At 52.4% G+C, this 17,477-nt stretch overlaps 2 protein-coding genes across 3 annotated transcripts in view; one reads left to right on the forward strand and one right to left on the reverse strand.

Annotated features, from left to right (window-relative positions):
- Window positions 1-9,109, forward strand: part of cicb (capicua transcriptional repressor b) — a 28,520-nt gene extending 19,411 nt beyond the window's left edge. Inside the window, 14 exon segments of the mRNA XM_047036680.1 lie at window positions 202-392; window positions 545-683; window positions 817-914; window positions 1,102-2,131; window positions 2,302-2,435; window positions 2,528-2,685; window positions 3,276-3,463; window positions 3,629-4,054; window positions 4,158-4,441; window positions 4,572-4,729; window positions 4,907-5,058; window positions 5,271-5,405; window positions 5,810-5,968; window positions 6,862-9,109. Coding sequence (XP_046892636.1) covers window positions 202-392; window positions 545-683; window positions 817-914; window positions 1,102-2,131; window positions 2,302-2,435; window positions 2,528-2,685; window positions 3,276-3,463; window positions 3,629-4,054; window positions 4,158-4,441; window positions 4,572-4,729; window positions 4,907-5,058; window positions 5,271-5,405; window positions 5,810-5,968; window positions 6,862-7,148 — 3,539 coding nt within the window. The 3' untranslated portion in view covers window positions 7,149-9,109.
- Window positions 9,110-10,140: 1,031 nt separating this feature from the next.
- On the reverse strand, window positions 10,141-17,299 carry znf526 (zinc finger protein 526). 2 transcript variants are annotated; one of them, XM_047029056.1, is made up of 8 exons: window positions 16,961-17,299; window positions 15,132-15,587; window positions 14,773-14,939; window positions 14,295-14,390; window positions 13,403-14,178; window positions 13,118-13,253; window positions 11,156-12,742; window positions 10,141-10,936 (listed from the first exon to the last, which is right to left on the reverse strand). In XM_047029056.1, the coding sequence occupies exons 2-8, from the start codon at window positions 15,418-15,420 to the stop codon at window positions 10,763-10,765; spliced, it is 3,225 nt and encodes a 1,074-aa protein (XP_046885012.1). In that variant the 5' UTR covers window positions 15,421-15,587; window positions 16,961-17,299; the 3' UTR covers window positions 10,141-10,762. The 2 variants fall into 2 exon arrangements, with proteins under 2 accessions (XP_046885012.1, XP_046885003.1); XM_047029047.1 differs by having other exon boundaries at window positions 14,295-14,393.
- Window positions 17,300-17,477: the final 178 nt, after the last annotated feature.

The raw sequence follows: 17,477 nt of genomic DNA on the forward strand, positions 1-17,477 counted from the left end.
CAGTCTCACACACACACACACACACACACACACACACACACACACACACACACACACAAGCACTGCAGAAATAACCAAATCGGTCACTTGTTGTTTCTGACATAGTCTGATGTTGTTTCTGACATAGTCCAATGGTTAGTCTTAAACAAAGTGCCCTCTCTTCTTCCCCCCCCCCCCCCCCTCCCCCTTTGCTTTCAGCAGAGCCCCAGTCCTTGTCCCTGGGCCCGGAGCTGAAAGGGGTCGCAGCAGGCCTCGCGGGCGTGTCGGAGCGGGCCGTGGCCGAGGGTCACGTGGGCAAGCTGACCCGCCCACGGGCCTTCTCTCAGAGTGCCATGCACAGCCTGGAGAGGAGCGAGAGGGGCAACACCCAGGCCCTGGCTGAGCTCGCCCAGGTATGGAACACTTTCCCCCCTCCCAAGACCAAGCGGATTCTTCACACAGGAGTTTGAGTGTTCTTGTCTCATCTCCCATCTCTCCTTCCCCTTCGTCCGTCTCCCCTCTGGCATCTCCTCCCCTTCTCTCCCCCCTCACACCCCCCTCCCAGATGTGTGGCGACGGAGGGGGCCAGTTTGCGGGCCGCGCCCCGCCCCTCTCTCGCTCCCAGCGGGGGGTCAGCGAGGACATGACCAGCGACGAGGAGCGCATGGTCATCTGCGAGGAGGAGGGGGACGACGACGTGATCGGTGAGCACCGGCCGTGCGCCCCGCCTACAGGGATGAAAAGACTACGTTACCCATAATGCTGCCCTGCTCTCCAATAACCCCCCCAAACACTGCGTGCGTGAACTCTCGATCCCTCCCCTTTCCCACCTTACAGAGGACCCCTACCCCAGCAGCTCTATAGACCTCAAGTGTAAGGAGAGAGTCACTGACAGCGACAGCGACAACGCGTCTGGGGATGAGAGCAGCCGCAAGGTAAACAACCAGGGCTCGACCTCTGCCTGCCTGTACTATTGATCTGGTTGTTTGCCTCGATCTAGACAAGTCACTTAAGAGGAATTAGTTCTCATAGACCGGTCGAGGAAAAACACAGAAGGCAAAGACGGCGTTTTTTCAACGTTTTTTTTTTCTTTGCTGTCTTCTTTTCTTCTTCCCTATCCAGCGAGTGTTCGCTCCGGTCATCTGTTCTTCCTCCTCCTCCGTTTCCCGGCCCTCGCCACACGGCAGGAGTGTCTCTCTATCCTCCTACCCGACCAAACGCTATGAAGGAGGAGGAGGAGGGGGGGGGGCCACAGGGGGACTGTCAGACCGCAGGAGGAGGAGGGGAATAGAGGGAGGAGGCGGGGGAGGAGAGGGGGAGCGTAACGATGGATTTGAAGGAGGAGGAGTAGCTTCCCTCTCTCTCTCGTTCTCCTCCTCAGGCCAGTCGGTCATCTCCAGCTTTCCGTCCGGAGGGCTCCCTCCCTCCAGCGCGACCTCCCTGGGCCTGAGTCCTCTCCTGGGCCTGGGGGCGGTGAGAGTGGCCTCTACGGTGGTCACCAACGTGGTTCGTCCTGTGGTCAGCACTCCGGTCCCCATCGCCAGCAAACCCAGAGACGGCGGGGCCACACCGAACCTACACCCGCCTGACAGGAAGTCCCTCCCTCTGCAGCAGGCACAGCTTCTCATTGGCTCCGGACCAGGAAGTGGGACAGCGGTAGGGGGTGGGTACTTCTCCTCGTCCTCACCCAATGCCGTAGGCGCAGGGGCGGGTCCCGGCGGGGTAGTGACCAATCTGGTGTTAGGAGGCGCGTTTAATGCACAACCTACCGTCCAGCTCATCAGCTCCTCCCACCAGCCGATATCCCAGCACCAGCTCCCGCCCACAGCCCCGGTCTCCACATCCCAGCACGGCCAAACCAACGGACCCCTGCCTCACCCCTTGCTCCAGCCCCAGTTCCTCCCCGCCTCCTCTCTAGCGCCCCCTGGGGGTAAAGCCATCACACAGGTCCAGTACATCCTGCCCACCCTCTCCGAAAGCACCAACCCCAAGAGCCCCCCTCAGCAGATCAGCCAGCCAACCAGTATCTTCAACCTGCCCACAGCTCCGCCCACACACGTGTCCTTGGCCAATGGGAAGCAGCCGGGCTTGAGCTCTCTGTCGGGGTATGCCTCCAGTCCAGCTGTAGGCGTTGTCAGTCCAGGAGCCAGAGGTGAGACGCTAGCGTTTGATGTAATACTGCTAGATGTTCTTCTGCTCAGTGATGACCCTCAGTCAGAAATGTGGTATTCTGGTCTCTCTTTCTGTTTCACTCGTTTTCTGTCTCCTCTCTCTTTCCCTCTCTCCCTTGATCTCAATCTCACTCTCCATGGTGTCCCGCAGTGCAAACACAATCCCCGGTCCTCCAGGGCAAGATGTTGGTTCCCATGGCAACAGTGAGGACAGCCCCTTCCCAGCAGTTTCCTACCGTGGCTCCGCCTCTTCCTGTCCAGAATGGCGCTCAGACAGGAGGCAAGGTGAGGAATCTCTCAGGATCCAAACGTCAACATCTAATTATTATAATTTCTCTCTCTCTAATTCCCTCTTTCTCCTCTCTCTCCTCTCCTAGCTGATCCAGATTACCCCCCTGCCAGTCGTCCAATCACAGCTCTCGCAGGGCGGAGCCGTGCATCCTGGAAACCACTTCCCCGTAACCATGGGAGCGGCTGCGGTGGTGGCCCCTGGCTCCGCCCCTCAGACCGTGCTGCTGCCGACTCCTCCCACCAGGTAGGACCAGCGACGCCCACACCCCACCCCTCGCGTGTGGTCAACGTTATCAGACCAAAGACATGGCAGGGACATTGGGAAACAGACTAGTCATTAAGGTCATCACCTGTCGAGGTTACTGTGTGTTTGAGTTTGGACAAGCGGAGACAGTGGAGGCCATGCAGCTTTAACGGAACAGCTCCTGTTAGAGTGTGTGTGTGTGTGTGTGTGATGTGGGTTAGTCATGCTTCTGGTGGCCCAGGCTGCCTCTGCCTCCGCCTGCCGCCCCCTCACTTCCTCCAACACACACACACACACACACACACTGAGCTACTCAGTCCTTCCTGCTGCTTGTGCACACTCACCCACTGACCCTCACTGCAGCACATCTCTCGCTCTCTCTGTCTCTGTGTCTTTGTCTCTCTCTGTCTCCCTCTCTCTCTTCACTTGTTTCTGTTCTCTTGTCCTTCTCCACTTGCTTCTCCTTCTTTTTTTGTATGTCCAATTTTACATACCCCTTTTGTGCATTTCCCTAATCTCTCACTCTCACACACATACATACACACACACAATTATCAGTCCCTAACACTCCTGTCTTCTCCCAAACTCAGGATCACCTATGTCCAGTCCACGCCCGGAGTCGCCTCCCCTCTGCCTCTGGTCTCCACGACGACCGGCTCCTCCTCCCAGCAGCCCCTGCCCTCCCCCGGACCTGCGTATGTCCCGTCGCCCCTGGCAACGCTGGGATTCACAGCCATCGCCCCCCCAGGACAGACCCTGATGCAGCCCCTCATAGCAGGTACACACACACACGCACACACAACCTCAGCCCCCAATGGACTGACAGACTGGCAACCCATACTGTTACCTAGCCACCAGCCAACCTAAGTTACAACCTAAGGTCGATGTAACTCTGGTTACTGTAACTAACCTGGTTACTGTAACCACTGGTTTCTGTTTCCAGGCCAGCCCCCCTTGCCCTCCGCCCCATCTCCTGTGACCGGCACCACCAACCAGATCGTCACCGCCATCTACCCTCCCTCCCCCAGCGTCACCTTGGCAACAGGGGTGGTCTCCATGACAACGGTGCCCCCCAGCGTGGTCTATACAGTCTCTAGCGCCTCCGGCATGTCTCCCCACATCCTGCCCAAACATTCCCCGGCCCCCCAGCCCCCTGCCGACCGGCAGACAGACAGGCACCTGGCCCCTGAGAGGCCGGGAGACAGGCAGGCAGACAGACAGCCTCACTTCCAGACAGACAGACAGGCGGAGAGGCAGACAGAGCTAAAGACACACGGTCAGACAGACAGACAGACGTCCAGTAAGAACCACGGCTCCACGGCAGGCTCCGCGCGGCCCGCCAGCCCCCCTCCGCCCACACACACGCCCGGTACGTGGGAATCACTTCTTTTCTTTCTCTCAGTTGATGGTAACCCACACCCTGCTCTTAAACTCGACTGAACTTGTGTTTTATCTATCTGTTTTCTCGACAGGCAGTGGCCCAGGCCCCCTTAAACTCCCCCAGCACCCAGTTAAGACCCCTCAGAAAGTCAAAGCCACAGTGGCCAACATTCCCGTCGGCAGCTACGAAGGAGGAGGGCGCGGGAAGGAGAGGGACAAGGAGAGGGACAAGGAGAACAGCCGCTTCTCCTTTGAGGCGGAGCGGACGGCCTCCCCCTCCACGCACCCTCCTGAGGAGGCCCCCTCCTCGGAGAGACCCCCGGAGGGAGCGAGGGACGCCTCGGACCCACGGGGCAAGGAGAGCGCCAACAAAGAGGTACCCATGACGACGCGCACAACCGGCTGTTTCCCTACCCGGTTCTTTGATAGCTGATTGGACGGTTTGAAGGATCCATCTGGGGTCTCCCAAGCTAAACCCGCTGTGGTTCTCGACTCTCCCTCACCAGGTGGCGTGGAAAGACACCCTCCCCTCCTCGTCCTTGCCTCCTCCCCCTGCCTCAGACCCTGCCCTGCCTCCGCCCCCCAGCGACAAAGATGCCCCCCCTCCCAAGAAGGTGAAGGCTCGCCCCCCCCCCCTCAAGAAGACCTTCGACTCTGTGGACAAGTAAGCACGCGCGCTCACGCTGTGTGTGGATCCCTCTGCTGGGCCTGAGTGTGTCGCCGTGTCAGTTTGGAGCAGGCGTGCCCTGTGTTTCCCGTGTGTGCATCGGGATGGTCAATCGCGTGTGTGTGTGTGTTGGGCTTGTTTTGTGTGTCTCACCTGTGTCCGTGTGTCTGGCAGAGTGCTGTCGGAGGTGTATTTTGAGGAGCGCTTCGCGGAGCTTCCTGAGTTCCGGCCGGAGGAGGTGCTGCCGTCGCCCACGCTGCAGAGCCTGGCCACCTCCCCCCGCGCCATCCTGGGCAGCTACCGCCGCAAGAGGAAGAACTCCACAGGTCAGACACACACACACACACTCTCTCTCCCACTGTCTTCCACACACACACACACACACACACACACTCTCAGGATAAACAGGGGAATGGAAAGGGGAAGAGGATGGGTGGAAGAGTTGAGGAAGGGAGAGGGGATGTCCATGAGCACTCTGGTGTTTTAAATGGAGGTTCCCCTCTCTTGTACAAGTGACCTAGCGTGTGTGTGTGTTCAGACCTGGACTCGTCCACGGAGGACCCCGTCTCCCCCAAGAGGAAGAGCCGACGGCGGTCCAGCTGCAGCTCGGAGCCCAACACCCCCAAGAGCGCCGCCAAGTGTGAGGGAGACATCTTCACCTTCGACAGGCCAGGTAAACAAACACACACCAAGGCATCACAGTCACCAGTCCAACACACCGAGGCATCACAGGCACCAGTCAAACACACACTGAGGCATCACAGGCACCAGACAAACACAAACCAACACATCATAGGCACCAGTCAAGCACACACTAAGGTATCACAGGCACCAGACAGACACACACTAAGGCATCACAGGCACCAGTCAAACCTGACATTAATGTGTGTATATATCCATCCTTCAGTTAGTTCACTTGAGGATATTGGGAAAACTCCTTTTTAGAAAAACGTGTGGTGTGACTAGGCGTCCTGTGTCAGGGATGATTGTGTTCTCTGAGAGCCTGGTCTGGATTAGAGACCCACCTCCCACAACCCCAAACTAACCCCCCCCCCTCCCTCCCCCGTGGCGGCTCAGCGCCCCCCTCCGTGTGCCCCTCCCCAGGCACGGACGGAGAGGACATCCTGGGAGAGCTGGAGTTTGACAAGGTGCCCTACTCGTCCCTGCGCCGCACGCTTGACCAGAGGAGGGCCCTGGTCATGCAGCTGTTCCAGGAGCATGGCTTCTTCCCCTCGGGTACACACACACACACACACACTTTTCAAATGCTGTTGTTGAGTCCACCGATTAACACAAAGGCTGTTTAGATACTGTAAATGAATCAACTAATTTGCAGCCGTACTCATGCACCCTAAAGAATAGTGCATCCACCAATCGCACTGTGAATGTTTCATTCTTGACTTTAATGCGACAGACGCCTACTAGTACAGATAGTCTTTTCTCCTGCGTTCTGCCAGCCTGTACTGGAACGTTCTGCCAGCCTGTACTGGAACGTTCTGCCAGCCTGTACTGGAACGTTCTGCCAGCCTGTACTGGAACGTTCTGCCAGCCTGTACTGGAACGTTCTGCCAGCCTGTACTGGAACGTTCTGCCAGCCTGTACTTGAACGTTCTGCCAGCCTGTACTGGAACGTTCCGCCAGCCTGTACTGGAACGTTCCGCCAGCCTGTACTGGAACGTTCTGCCAGCCTGTACTGGAACGTTCCGCCAGCCTGTACTGGAACGTTCTGCCAGCCTGTACTGGAACGTTCTGCCAGCCTGTACTGGAACAGCTGAAACAGAGCAGCCCTGGGCACTGTAACTGCAGACTGCTCACAGCCCGCACACACACACACACACACACATTCCTGTAAAGGCTGCAAAGAAGCCCACCCACACAAACACACTAAAGTATGCACTTCTGAAGCCTTACCAACCGACAGGAACTATTTTAGTTAAACTCTCGCTCTCTCTTTCTCTCCTGCTCTCTCTCGCTCTCTCTCTCCTGCTCTCTCTCTCTCCTGCTCTCTTTCTCTCTCTCCTGTTCTCTCTCCTGCTCTCTCTCTCCTGCTCTCTCTCTCTCTCCTGCTATCTCTCTCCCTCTCCCTCTCTCTCCTGCCGTCTCTTCCCCGCCTACTCCTCCCCCTGCAGCCCAGGCCACTGCAGCTTTCCAGGCACGCTACTCGGACATCTTCCCCACCAAGGTGTGTCTGCAGCTAAAGATCCGAGAGGTCCGGCAGAAGATCATGCAGACGGCGGCCCCCTCTGAGACCCCCGGCCTGGGGGCCCCCGACTCCTCGTCCCTCCCCGGGCCCTCGGGGGCCCAGACGGGGGAGGGGGTCGGTGGAGGAGGTGCGGAGCAGCCGGGCGAGGAGGCGGAGCGGGAAGGGGAGCCCAGCCTGGAGGAGCCTCACGATTCACAGGACTCGTCTAGATGAGAGGCAGTGATAGGCTGCTGGATTGACCAATCCGTTCAACACTCCAGTGCTCCCCTCTGGTCGCCCTCCTCCTCTTCTGTTTCTTTCCATCTTCAGGAGCAAACGAGTGTGTGAGACTTTAAAGGGTTGTTTGGGTCTGTAGGAGGCATGGATAAAGAACTTGAAATGGGTATATAAAAAAAAAAAACGACAAACTACAAAACAAATTATTCTCTCTTACCAAAAAAGGACATGTGAACCACCAGTGGCATACAGACAAACGTACTCATCACACACACACACACACAAACCACACTTGAATTAGTTTTTATTCATTTGTATTAAGGCTTCCATTGATGCCAGTGAAGCCCCCTCCTGCTCTGATACTTGTTGCCTTGAAGCAGCAGGGGTCTTTTGGGGTCTGCTGGGTCCCGCTCACATCACACTGCTCGACTAACTGTTGATGTCTCTGTTGTATTTTCTTTTTTTATACATATTGGACTTTTTTGGAGGGAAAAGCAGTCATTGGTTGCTTTTGAGGAAGTGGTCTCTATCGTCTTGTCTTTGATTGGCTTGTTTGTTTCTGTGGAACATGAGGGGGCTGGCTCCCCCCAACCACCTGCCTAGGGACGAAGCGATTGGACGATACCGTTGTTTTATGAGATCAATTTAAGGAAGATCCTTGTTTTATTGGTTGCTTTATCTCTGTTGTATTTCCACCAAAGCTGACATTCAGACGGGGTCAAGACAGCAGATGGTTCGGGGATGAAATGACAAACTCGGCTCCAGTCAACTTTTGGCAGTACCACCATTCCTGCTCATTTCCCCACCGGTCTGGCCTTGCCTTCCCGTGATTGGCTATAGCAGACGCCAGTAAGGGGATTACCAAGCATTCCTGTGCCTCTCATTCGCTAGCCATGAAGGAAAGGGGCGGGAAGACAGTCATTGGGCACATCCTTGTTCTTAACGGGACGTTATTTTGTTGCTCGCCTCATCCAAACTTTGAGTTTTAAAGGAGTTTTAGACTTTGAGTTGATAAACCAGAGGATATAAGGGCTGACAGGGCCAAACACCCTCTGTAGCCAAGATGTTTTTAGTCCCTTTTTAAAAAACAACAACTTGATTATTCATTGAATCCTATGTAACTCATGATCACTATGTTATTGTATTAATATAATTCTTATTATTACTACTGTTGCTATTTTAACTCTATCATTTTACTAGTCATCATTTTAGTGGACCTCACTGTTTGTTAGTCTTTCTGGCAGACGTCTCTGCCGTTCCTCTCTTTCAGCCTAGGTATTTAATTTAGGGATTGAGAAAGTGCGTGTGATATATCTCAGTTGTGCATCTTAACCCCCTTTGCAGTCTTCCCTCTCTATCCTCTCCACCTCAGCAAGGACCTGAGCTGACATTTTTTTATTCATTTCAAGGGGAAAGCAGAATTAAGTGACACTTCTTCATTCAAGAGTAATAAGCCGTCTGTCTTTTGAACCACCCTTGGATTCCTCTCTCGCTCCCTAGCTACTAAGTTAGATTCTCTTGCCTCACCACTTATATTCCTTCTTCCTCCACCTCTTTCCTTCCCTCTTTCCTCCCTTTGTCACTTTATTGTTCTTGCCAGACCTCCTTCTTAGGTGGAAGGTGAGAACCTGGGGGGTTGGAAGGGAAGGGAGTTATCCAGAGTGGTTAGGGTATAATATTGGTTGTGTCTTTGTGCAAGACTTGGTTCTGTTGTACATAATTACTCTAGAGTCAGTAGACTCACTATATTACAAGGAAAAATGTGTAATTGATTATAAATTGACTATTAAAGACAACATTACCGAAGGTAAAATTGTGAAATGGGGAAAAAACAAAATAACATGAGTATAATTGTCAGTGTTACTCCTTGTTTTGCTGGTACAGTATGCAAGAGAGGAATTTCTATGAATAATTTAAGTTTGTATATGTATCTTACAAATAAATAGATGTTCAAGTAACTACTGGTGGTTTGTTTTATTTGACTCTAATCCAGCCTCACTAAAAGGGTGTACAGCAACTGCAAGTCTAGTCTTAGAAATTGCTCAGACAAACCTCTTATTGTTTGAAAGGGGTGAGGAGTATCTCATCTGGTGTGTGGAGTCTCTACAGTTGACACCAGTGCAGAGGAGCCTCTTACTGACAGGTGGAGGATGGAAGCAAATCAGTGACATATTATACAAAATAAAGAAAAGCCATTGAATACTTAATATTGACACCACCATTGAATATTTAAACATAACCAAATTTGTTGTTTTTGAATTCAAGTATTTCAATGTAAAAATTCAAGGTTTGGAAATTCAGGTTGTTCAGCTTCGAACAGTAAAATTCAGATCCCCAAAATTCAACAACAAAAAATTCAAGCTTCAGAAATTCAAATGGAACAAAATTCAGACTGCTCAAATTCGAATGGTGAAATTCTGATCCAAATTCCATTAAAACCATCTGCAGACCTCTTTCCTCAGACCCCTCTCATCCAGGTGTAGCTGCAGGCAGTCAGACATGCAGACATGCAGATCAGTCATCCAATCACAGCCTGGCGTCTGAGGAGAGAGGTCCGGTCTGAGGCAAACAATACCTTGGTATTCCGGATGTTGCAATCAGAAATTTTTGGATCTGAATTTCACCATTTGAATTTGAGCAGCTTGAATTTTGTTCTATTTGAATTTCTGAAGCTTGAATTTTTTACGATGTAATTTTGGGGATCTGAAATTCAAAGTTTTTTTACTGTGAATTTCAGCAACCTTAATTTCTGAACCTTGAATTTTTGGTTCATTTGTACATCATATTTCAATTCTAGAGAGGTGAATTCAAAACCAACAACTTTGGTGGTGTTTACATTTCAATAGTAAGTATTCAATGCCTTTTAAAATTCAAAACATTATGTCACAGATCTGCTTCCATCATGGAGGTCCAAGAATATTTTTGACAGCCTTGTGCTTCAAGCAACCGTCAACCAAACACCACTGACTCAATCGGGCATGTTGGAAAACATCATTTATTTATCAATGTATTTATTTACAACAAAAGACACTGAATGCATCCTAAGAATGTAACAATTACATTTTCAGGCAAAGGCTGAATGTACAGGCCATCGAGTAAAAACACGAAAGAGCTGAACAGAAACACTAACAGTTGTTGGGTAGTTCCAACCACATCTGCCTTCACACAATTTGGTCTGTAAAAATATCTGCAATGTTTGCCTTCAAGGGATTTGAAATTGACTTTATTAAGGCGATCATATCTTTATAATAATCACAGTTTTAAGGTTTTTCACACCCCTTCTAGATAAAGCTCAACAGTGGGCAACACTTTCAGATGCCGTGTGTGTGTGTGTGTGTGGGGGGGGGTTCAGATCACAGGTAAAATGGACACAGACAAAAACACCTTCATCAGCTCACATTCATCTCATCGGTCCAGTCCACCCATAAGGCTTATCCATGTTGGCCTTTCAAAATGGCCGACAGTCAACCAACTAGGGTTACACAGTTACTATCTAAAATGCATCCTTCCCTCAGTCTCGAGTATGCGGGTTCTAATTGAAGGGGTTGGTATTCACGGTGTGTGTGTGTGTGCGCGAGGTGTGTGTGTGGTCCTCAGAGTGTGTGTGGTCCTCAGAGTATGTGCAGGTTGTCCACAGCGATGGTGTCCATGCCCAGGCTGTTTTCCAGAGCCGTCTGGTAGATCTCGATGGCCTCAGCCAGGGGCAGGGTTCCCCCCTCAGTGGTCTCGATGATGGCAATGGTCTCCCCAAACTCATTACACATGATGGTGGGGGTACCCTGAGTCTGCCAGAGGAAGAGGTAGAGAAGTATACCATAAACAAACACGCTAAACGGTAATACACAGAATGGTTCATTTACTGACAGGAAATTTGATGTGACTTACTAGCTAGTTGAATGATCTATTTACTAGATATTCACTCGTTAATAAGTAGTTAGTTGTAACTTGACCGGTCAATAACAAGTAGGATCCTTTCCGGTTCGAGTCTCAAACTCCCATCTTACCTGCTGCAGGTCAGAGGCCTGGATATGGATGAGGTGCGGCTGCCCATTGGCCAGCTCCACGGCCGAGGCGTCCACTCCGGCCACGGCGGCGCTGGTTTCCACGGCGACCCGGGCGGCGGCCTGGGCGGCGGCCTCTTCCTCCAGCCTCTGCTGGCGAGCGTGGGTCATCTTGTGGTTGCGCAGGTTGGAGAAGGTCTTGAAGGCCTTGCCGCAGAGCGGGCAGACGTGCGGCCTCTCGCCCGTGTGCGTGCGCCGGTGCTCTGCCAGGTGCATGCTCTGGACGAAGCCTTTGCCGCACGTGTCGCAGCGGAACGGCCGCTCGCCCGAGTGTGTGCGCAGGTGCTCGCGCAGGTGCGTGTTCTGGCGGAAGCGCTTGCCGCACACGCCGCAGGGGAAGGGCCGCTCGCCCGTGTGGACGCGCTGGTGCAGGGCCAAGCCGGAAGACGAAACAAACAGCTTCTTGCAGATGGGACACTCGTGCGCTTTGACCCGAGGACCGCTACTGCTACCGCGAGGCCTTCCTGGACCCATGTTGTGGCTCAGTTGGTGCAGACGGAGGTTGGCTGGAGAGTTGAGCTTCTTCCCGCACACGCTGCAGTCCAGCCGGCCTCTCTCCTGCCCGGACGTGGCCCTGGGCTCCTGCTCGTTGCCCGAGGTGGAAGGATCGGTGCCGGGTTCCCCGTTGTGACCCTGGGCTTCTCCCTCCAGCCCAGCTTGAAGCAGGGGGAGGTGGGCCTCCAGGCAGTGGATGTCGCGCTGCCTCCGGTACATGAAGCCAGCCTCGCAGTGGGAACAGGGGAAGGGGGCGGGGGCCCCTGGGTGCTGGCTGTAGCGATGCGCGGCTAGCTTGGCCGACCACTTGAAGGTGGAGGGGCAGTCTGGGCAGGGCCAGGGGGTGGGGTTGGCGTGGAGGAGGCGGTGCTGGCGCAGGTTGGAGGACTGGGTGAAGGAGCGGTGACAGACGTCGCAGCGGTAGGGCCGCAGCCCCGAGTGGGTGAGGTTGTGACGGGTCAGGTTGGCGAGGGACGTGAAGGTCTTGCCGCAGTCGGAGCACTGGTAGGGCCTCTCGCCCGTGTGGGTCCGCAGGTGGTTGCGGACGTGGATCTGCTTCTTGAAGGACTTGCCGCAGACGCCGCACTTGAAGCGACGGTCGGTCACGTGGGTCGTGTGGCGGTGGCGAAGGAGGCGGAGCTGGGAGGGGAAGCTTTTGTCGCAGGAGGGGCATGGGTACGCCCCCTTTTCGGCCCCTCCCACGGAGACCAACCTGGATTGGTCCGCCGAGCCGGAAGTGGTGGGAGGATGGGAGGTTGTAGAGGCTCCAGAGTTCGAGGCGTCTCCTTGTGGGGCCTCGGCAGACCACCCTGCAGGAGCGGGCACCGTGTCTCCGTTCACCTCTCCTCCCTCTCTCCCGCCCCCGGCATGGGAGCTGAGGGCCAGGCCTTCCCCTGAGGCCTCCATCTCCTCGGTGAGGGGGGCCAACAGGCTCTGGTCCAGGGCCTCCAGGGGCCAGCTGCCCTCCCTCCTGGCCCTGACTCTTTGCAGGATGGCCAGGGCAGAGAGGGACACCCGCCTGGGCTCAGCCAGCACCTGAGGACGGACACGGGCAAATCTCAACAACACACACCCCAACCCTCTGGTGCTAGCGCTCTTTTAGCTTCATTAGCTGGAAGTGTCTACATATTGAGTCGAGTTTGTAGCGTTTCAGAAAAAGCTTATAAATTAGCCTGAAAATCAGAGAAGTAATTACTAACGTGAAACAGTAAATGGTCTTGACAGAGTGACTTCTTGTTGCCTGTTCTTTGGGCCTGGTTTGAATCCTTTGTTTACGACCTCCACACGTGGCTCATGGGGTTTGGCGCGCTATTGTTTGCAAGCAATTTGTATTTGTGCTACTCTGAAACAATTTGCGATGAGCCAAACCTACACGGCCGAAGGGACAGGGGGCTCGGTTTAATCCATTACCATGGCAACGGGGCTGGTAGTGACCGGGGGGTCGCGTGGGAGGTGAGTGCGCCGGTGGTACAGGAACTTGGTCATGTTGGTGAACGTTTTGGAACAGAACTGGCACTTGTGCAGTGGCTCCGCCGTGTGAGACTTCCTACAAGCCACAGAGAGACAAAAAGAGAGAGAGAGAGAGAGAGAGAGAGAGAGAGAGAGAGAGATGGAGAAAGTACAAGATGACTGAAACGTTTGGGGAAAATTTGAAACTCAACTGAAAACCAGACCTGTGGAAACCCTCCGTCCTACCTGTGCAGGATAAGGGTCATCTCGGTGGTGAAGCCGTGACCACAGTCCACACACAGGTAACGCGCCTCGCCCGAGTGTGTGCGCATGTGCGTCTGAAGCGACGACTCCTTCTTAAACACCTTGTCACACTCGGGGCACTCGTGAGTGCCCTGCTCGTGCACGCGTTGGTGAGCTGCCAGCCGATTGGCCGAGGTGAACGAGCGACTGCACTGGCCGCACTGCTGAGGTCGAACCCACACGGTCGCTTTCTTCTCCGCCGCCTTTTTCCTGACGTCCTCCGTCCTCTCCGCCTCGTCCTCCCTCGCTCCTTCCTCCTCGTAGCCGGTCATCACGCCCGCCTCTCTGCTCTCTTTGTCCTGACCCAGGAAGTGCTCCCCCTGGTGTTGGAGGAAGTCCTCCGGCGTCTGAAAGAGGAGGTTGCACTCGGAGCACTCGTACGGGTGGATGATGAGCACCTCCTGCTGCTGTTTCTCATCTCGCAGCCCTGAGGGCAGAGTCAGCTCCAGACGCTGGAGGCCGTTCCCCTGGACCCCCAGCTTTCCTGCCAAGCCCGGCCCCAGAGGGGTGAGCAGAGGCGGGAGGAGCTTGGCCCGGCGCAGGGTGGGGGTGGAGCCGTCCGCCAGGGCCTGGGCCGTGAGGATCTGGAGACGCATGGTGGCTGAGCCAGGGAGGGGGGACACGGGGGGCAGGAGGGTGGCACGGGAATGGGAGGCAGGCTTGGAGGCGGCCCACTGATTCTGCTGCTGCTGCTTCTGCTGTTGCTGCTGGGCCAGAACCTAAGCGGTCAAGAGATCCAAAAACATATATTCACACTCAAACATCCTTCAGTTTCGTTCAACAGTAAAGCGAGCTTAAATCTAAATGTTGTGAGTGAGACAGCCCCCTTGGATACCTGTGCTAGTATTTCCCCGGCTTGCTCTTCGCTCAACACAAAGTTCTGAACGTTGCCCAGCGGAGTCACGGTTCCATCAGGCTGCAGCACATACTCCTGCTGAGAGAGAGACAGAGAGAGAGACAGAGAGAGAGAGAGACAGAGAGAGAGACAGAGACAGAGAGAGACAGAGAGAGAGACAGAGACAGAGAGAGAGACAGAGAGAGAGACAGAGACAGACAGAGACAGAGAGAGAGCGAGAGCGAGCGAGAGGAGTACAAGTTAGTCACAAGACCTGGCAAACACCTCATTGAATCTTCTCTGTAACAGATCTGCATTTGCAATTTGTAAGTGGACACTACAGGAAAAAAAACATGATCTGAAACCAACACAAAGCTACTTCCATGCTCCCAAGGACTAAACTCCCCTCCCATGTCCCTTGATTGCTCTTAAGAGTCAACAAAGGCTCTTCCATTCCTTGGTTGAAAGAAGAACTCACAGTGACCGTGTTGCTGTGCGTGCTACTTCTGCTGTGGGTCTGCCTGTGTTCCAGCCACACGTCGGGCGAGTCAAACAGCGCCAGGCAGTCCAGACACTGGTACTGGACCGGGCCTGTCACTTGGGCATCACCGCCCACTTCGTCCGTCTCCAACACCTCACACAGCTCTGATCCACACAAGACAGACAAGAGACACATGAATATATCGCCTGGTGATTGTCAAGCTTCTTCCACACAAAAAAAAAGGATATGAGGATATGGCAAAGGATATGAAATGCAATGCCAATGCTAATTTGTAGTTCTCTCATTCCAAGACCCCCCCACGCACGCATACACCCACATCGATCTCCGCTTCTCACCATGGTGTTCCGTCTCCATCCCGGCCTCTCTCATGTGCATCTCCTGATGCAACAGCAGTTCCTCTGGGTTCCTAAGGAGGGCGCCACACTCCAGGCACTGGTACTGGCTCTCTCCCTCCTCAGAGAGACCCTGGATGGCCATTTCCTCTGCCTCTTCCCCCTCTACCCCTGTATGGATCTGCTGATGCACTAATACCTCCTCCAGGGTGTTGAAGAGCTGATGGCACTCACTGCACATGTACTGGTGCTCCACGTACGTCCCATCTAGCGCCTCCTGTTGGTCAGCCATGATCACTGCTGACGGACTGTCACCTCTGTACAGGTGAAGTGTGTGCAAGTATTACTATTCTGCCCAAGCGTTGGTTTGAAAAACGTATATGCTACTGCGGTGTTTTGACGGTTTTTCCTCTGAGTATTCCTGGCTCTCGGCAACACTATAGCAACACAACTGGAAACCTGTGAACGGAGAAACAATATTCGTATTATTGATTTTACATTAAATATGTAGGGGAGACCGGGGTTGGTTGGCTACAGGGGTTGGTTGGCACACAGCATTTTTGGGTCGTTTTGAAGGTCACAGAAACAAAATTGTAACATCAAAATGTTTGTTTTCTCGACCTGCACTCATCTACTATGTTAAAACATCTGAAAATCACAAACTGTTTTGGTGAGGGTAACATTTCACTTTTATAGTATCAAAAGTAAAAAAGTGGTCTGTGGACTGAATTTATTATAAAACTGTGTCAGCTAAAGATATTTAAAACATGTTACATGTAGTTAATAGACATAGGAATCAGCTACATTTTCATTTAAAATTTGAAAGTTTGTGATGAGTGATGGTAGATAGCCAACATAATTTAATCACAAAATTGGGTTAAATTTGAGCGGGGTTGGTTGGCACAGTGATTTTGAAGATATAGGAATTTAATCAAAAAGTGCTAAAACATGTATTATAAGTTTGATGGGGGAGAGGGGCTACTAAGAGGGCTACTGTTAGGCTACTGTTGGGGTTATTATCCCTTTTAAATGTTGTCTAATAAGAATGTTGTTGTCAACATTCCGTTCTTCAGTCTTTTTGCCTGATTCTGAGGATTAGGCATAGGTTTAGGTTTAATACATACATTCCTTCTAATAAATTGCATAAAACATGTTATAGAATGATTAATTGGTTACACTCTTTTATTAAATGTTCAAATTGTTTCTATTGCTTGCTTCATTTTGTGTAACTATAGCATTTTAACATTGTGCCAACCAACCCCATATTGTGTGCCAACCAACCCCGTGATGGGGCTGGTTGGCACAAATGCACAACATGATTTAAATCTCAAATCACCACATTTAAAACAAATATTTGTGTACTTGTAAACGTATTTAATTATGGCTTAGACCATAACGTTTCATTTGCTGCTGGTTAGAATATTCTATCATAAATTATGCCAGAGAAATATGGCAGTCAGTGAAAAGTGTGCCAACCAACCCCGGTCTCCCCTACAGCACTGAGCGCAGATCAGTACTTCTGTCATGCGGTGATCATTTTCAACATCTAAGGCCTTTCGATATTTGAATGAATATGCAAGCGCAATACAACGGTTCATACTAAATAATAATGTCTGCAAGAATGTCATTACTTCCTTTCCTACATGTGTTATCACATGGCGAGCTGTTGGCGGCGCTATCCCTGATATTCTAGACCTGTTCAGAGGCACCGCTGTATCCTGACTGTGGCTCCCCAGTTCAAGGCGGTCGTCAGGCGGCGCTACCCACTTTTTCCCGCAGGTCTCCGGTAGCGACTACAGGCCCTTCCTTCCCCTCCCGTTTAAAAAACATACCTCTCATTTACTGTCGTTGGACGATACCTCGTGCGCTCGTCACTGTGCCTCTCGAACATAGCGATGCATTTTCCGTATCCTATTCGTCCTAGTTCCGCGCCGGTTAAGACTCAAGAATTTCATTCCCACGGACGTTTTGTTAAAGACACATTTCAATGCACGAAATACACCGTTTGTCCCTGGCTCGGTCTCCGTTGTGATATGCCGTCCCGCCTTGTTCCCGGGCACTGTGACTTTATCCAGCAGCTATTGGGTGGTTTCTCTGTCACTCATCGGACCGGCGCTTTTTTAGATTGTACATAGTTTGCTCTTTTGGTCGTTAATTCACTGCTTTTGTATGTTTTAAATCTCTAATTACGTTTTTCTAGCTTCATTAAAGCCATTTATAAATTATTATTTTTTTTTTAGAAAATAATCTAACGGTCTTGATCCTCTGGTATGCCTATAATCTTTTCAAAGAAATATATATATATATATATTATGTTTTTTTCCTCCCGACGGAATGACCCAAACAATA

The sequence above is a fragment of the Hypomesus transpacificus genome, chromosome 2 (assembly GCF_021917145.1).
Source record: "Hypomesus transpacificus isolate Combined female chromosome 2, fHypTra1, whole genome shotgun sequence".
In the NCBI taxonomy this organism is placed as follows: Eukaryota; Metazoa; Chordata; class Actinopteri; order Osmeriformes; family Osmeridae; genus Hypomesus; species Hypomesus transpacificus.

Excerpts from the sequence above, each read along its gene's own strand:
- znf526 (XM_047029047.1), bottom strand. The coding sequence starts at position 15,420 with ATGGCTGACCAACAGGAGGCGCTAGATGGGACGTACGTGGAGCACCAG. Across the intron at positions 14,179-14,294 it reads CCGGGGAAATACTAGCACAG|GTTCTGGCCCAGCAGCAACA; the intron begins GTATCCAAGGGG and ends TTGACCGCTTAG. Across the intron at positions 12,743-13,117 it reads CTACCAGCCCCGTTGCCATG|GTGCTGGCTGAGCCCAGGCG; the intron begins GTAATGGATTAA and ends GTCCGTCCTCAG.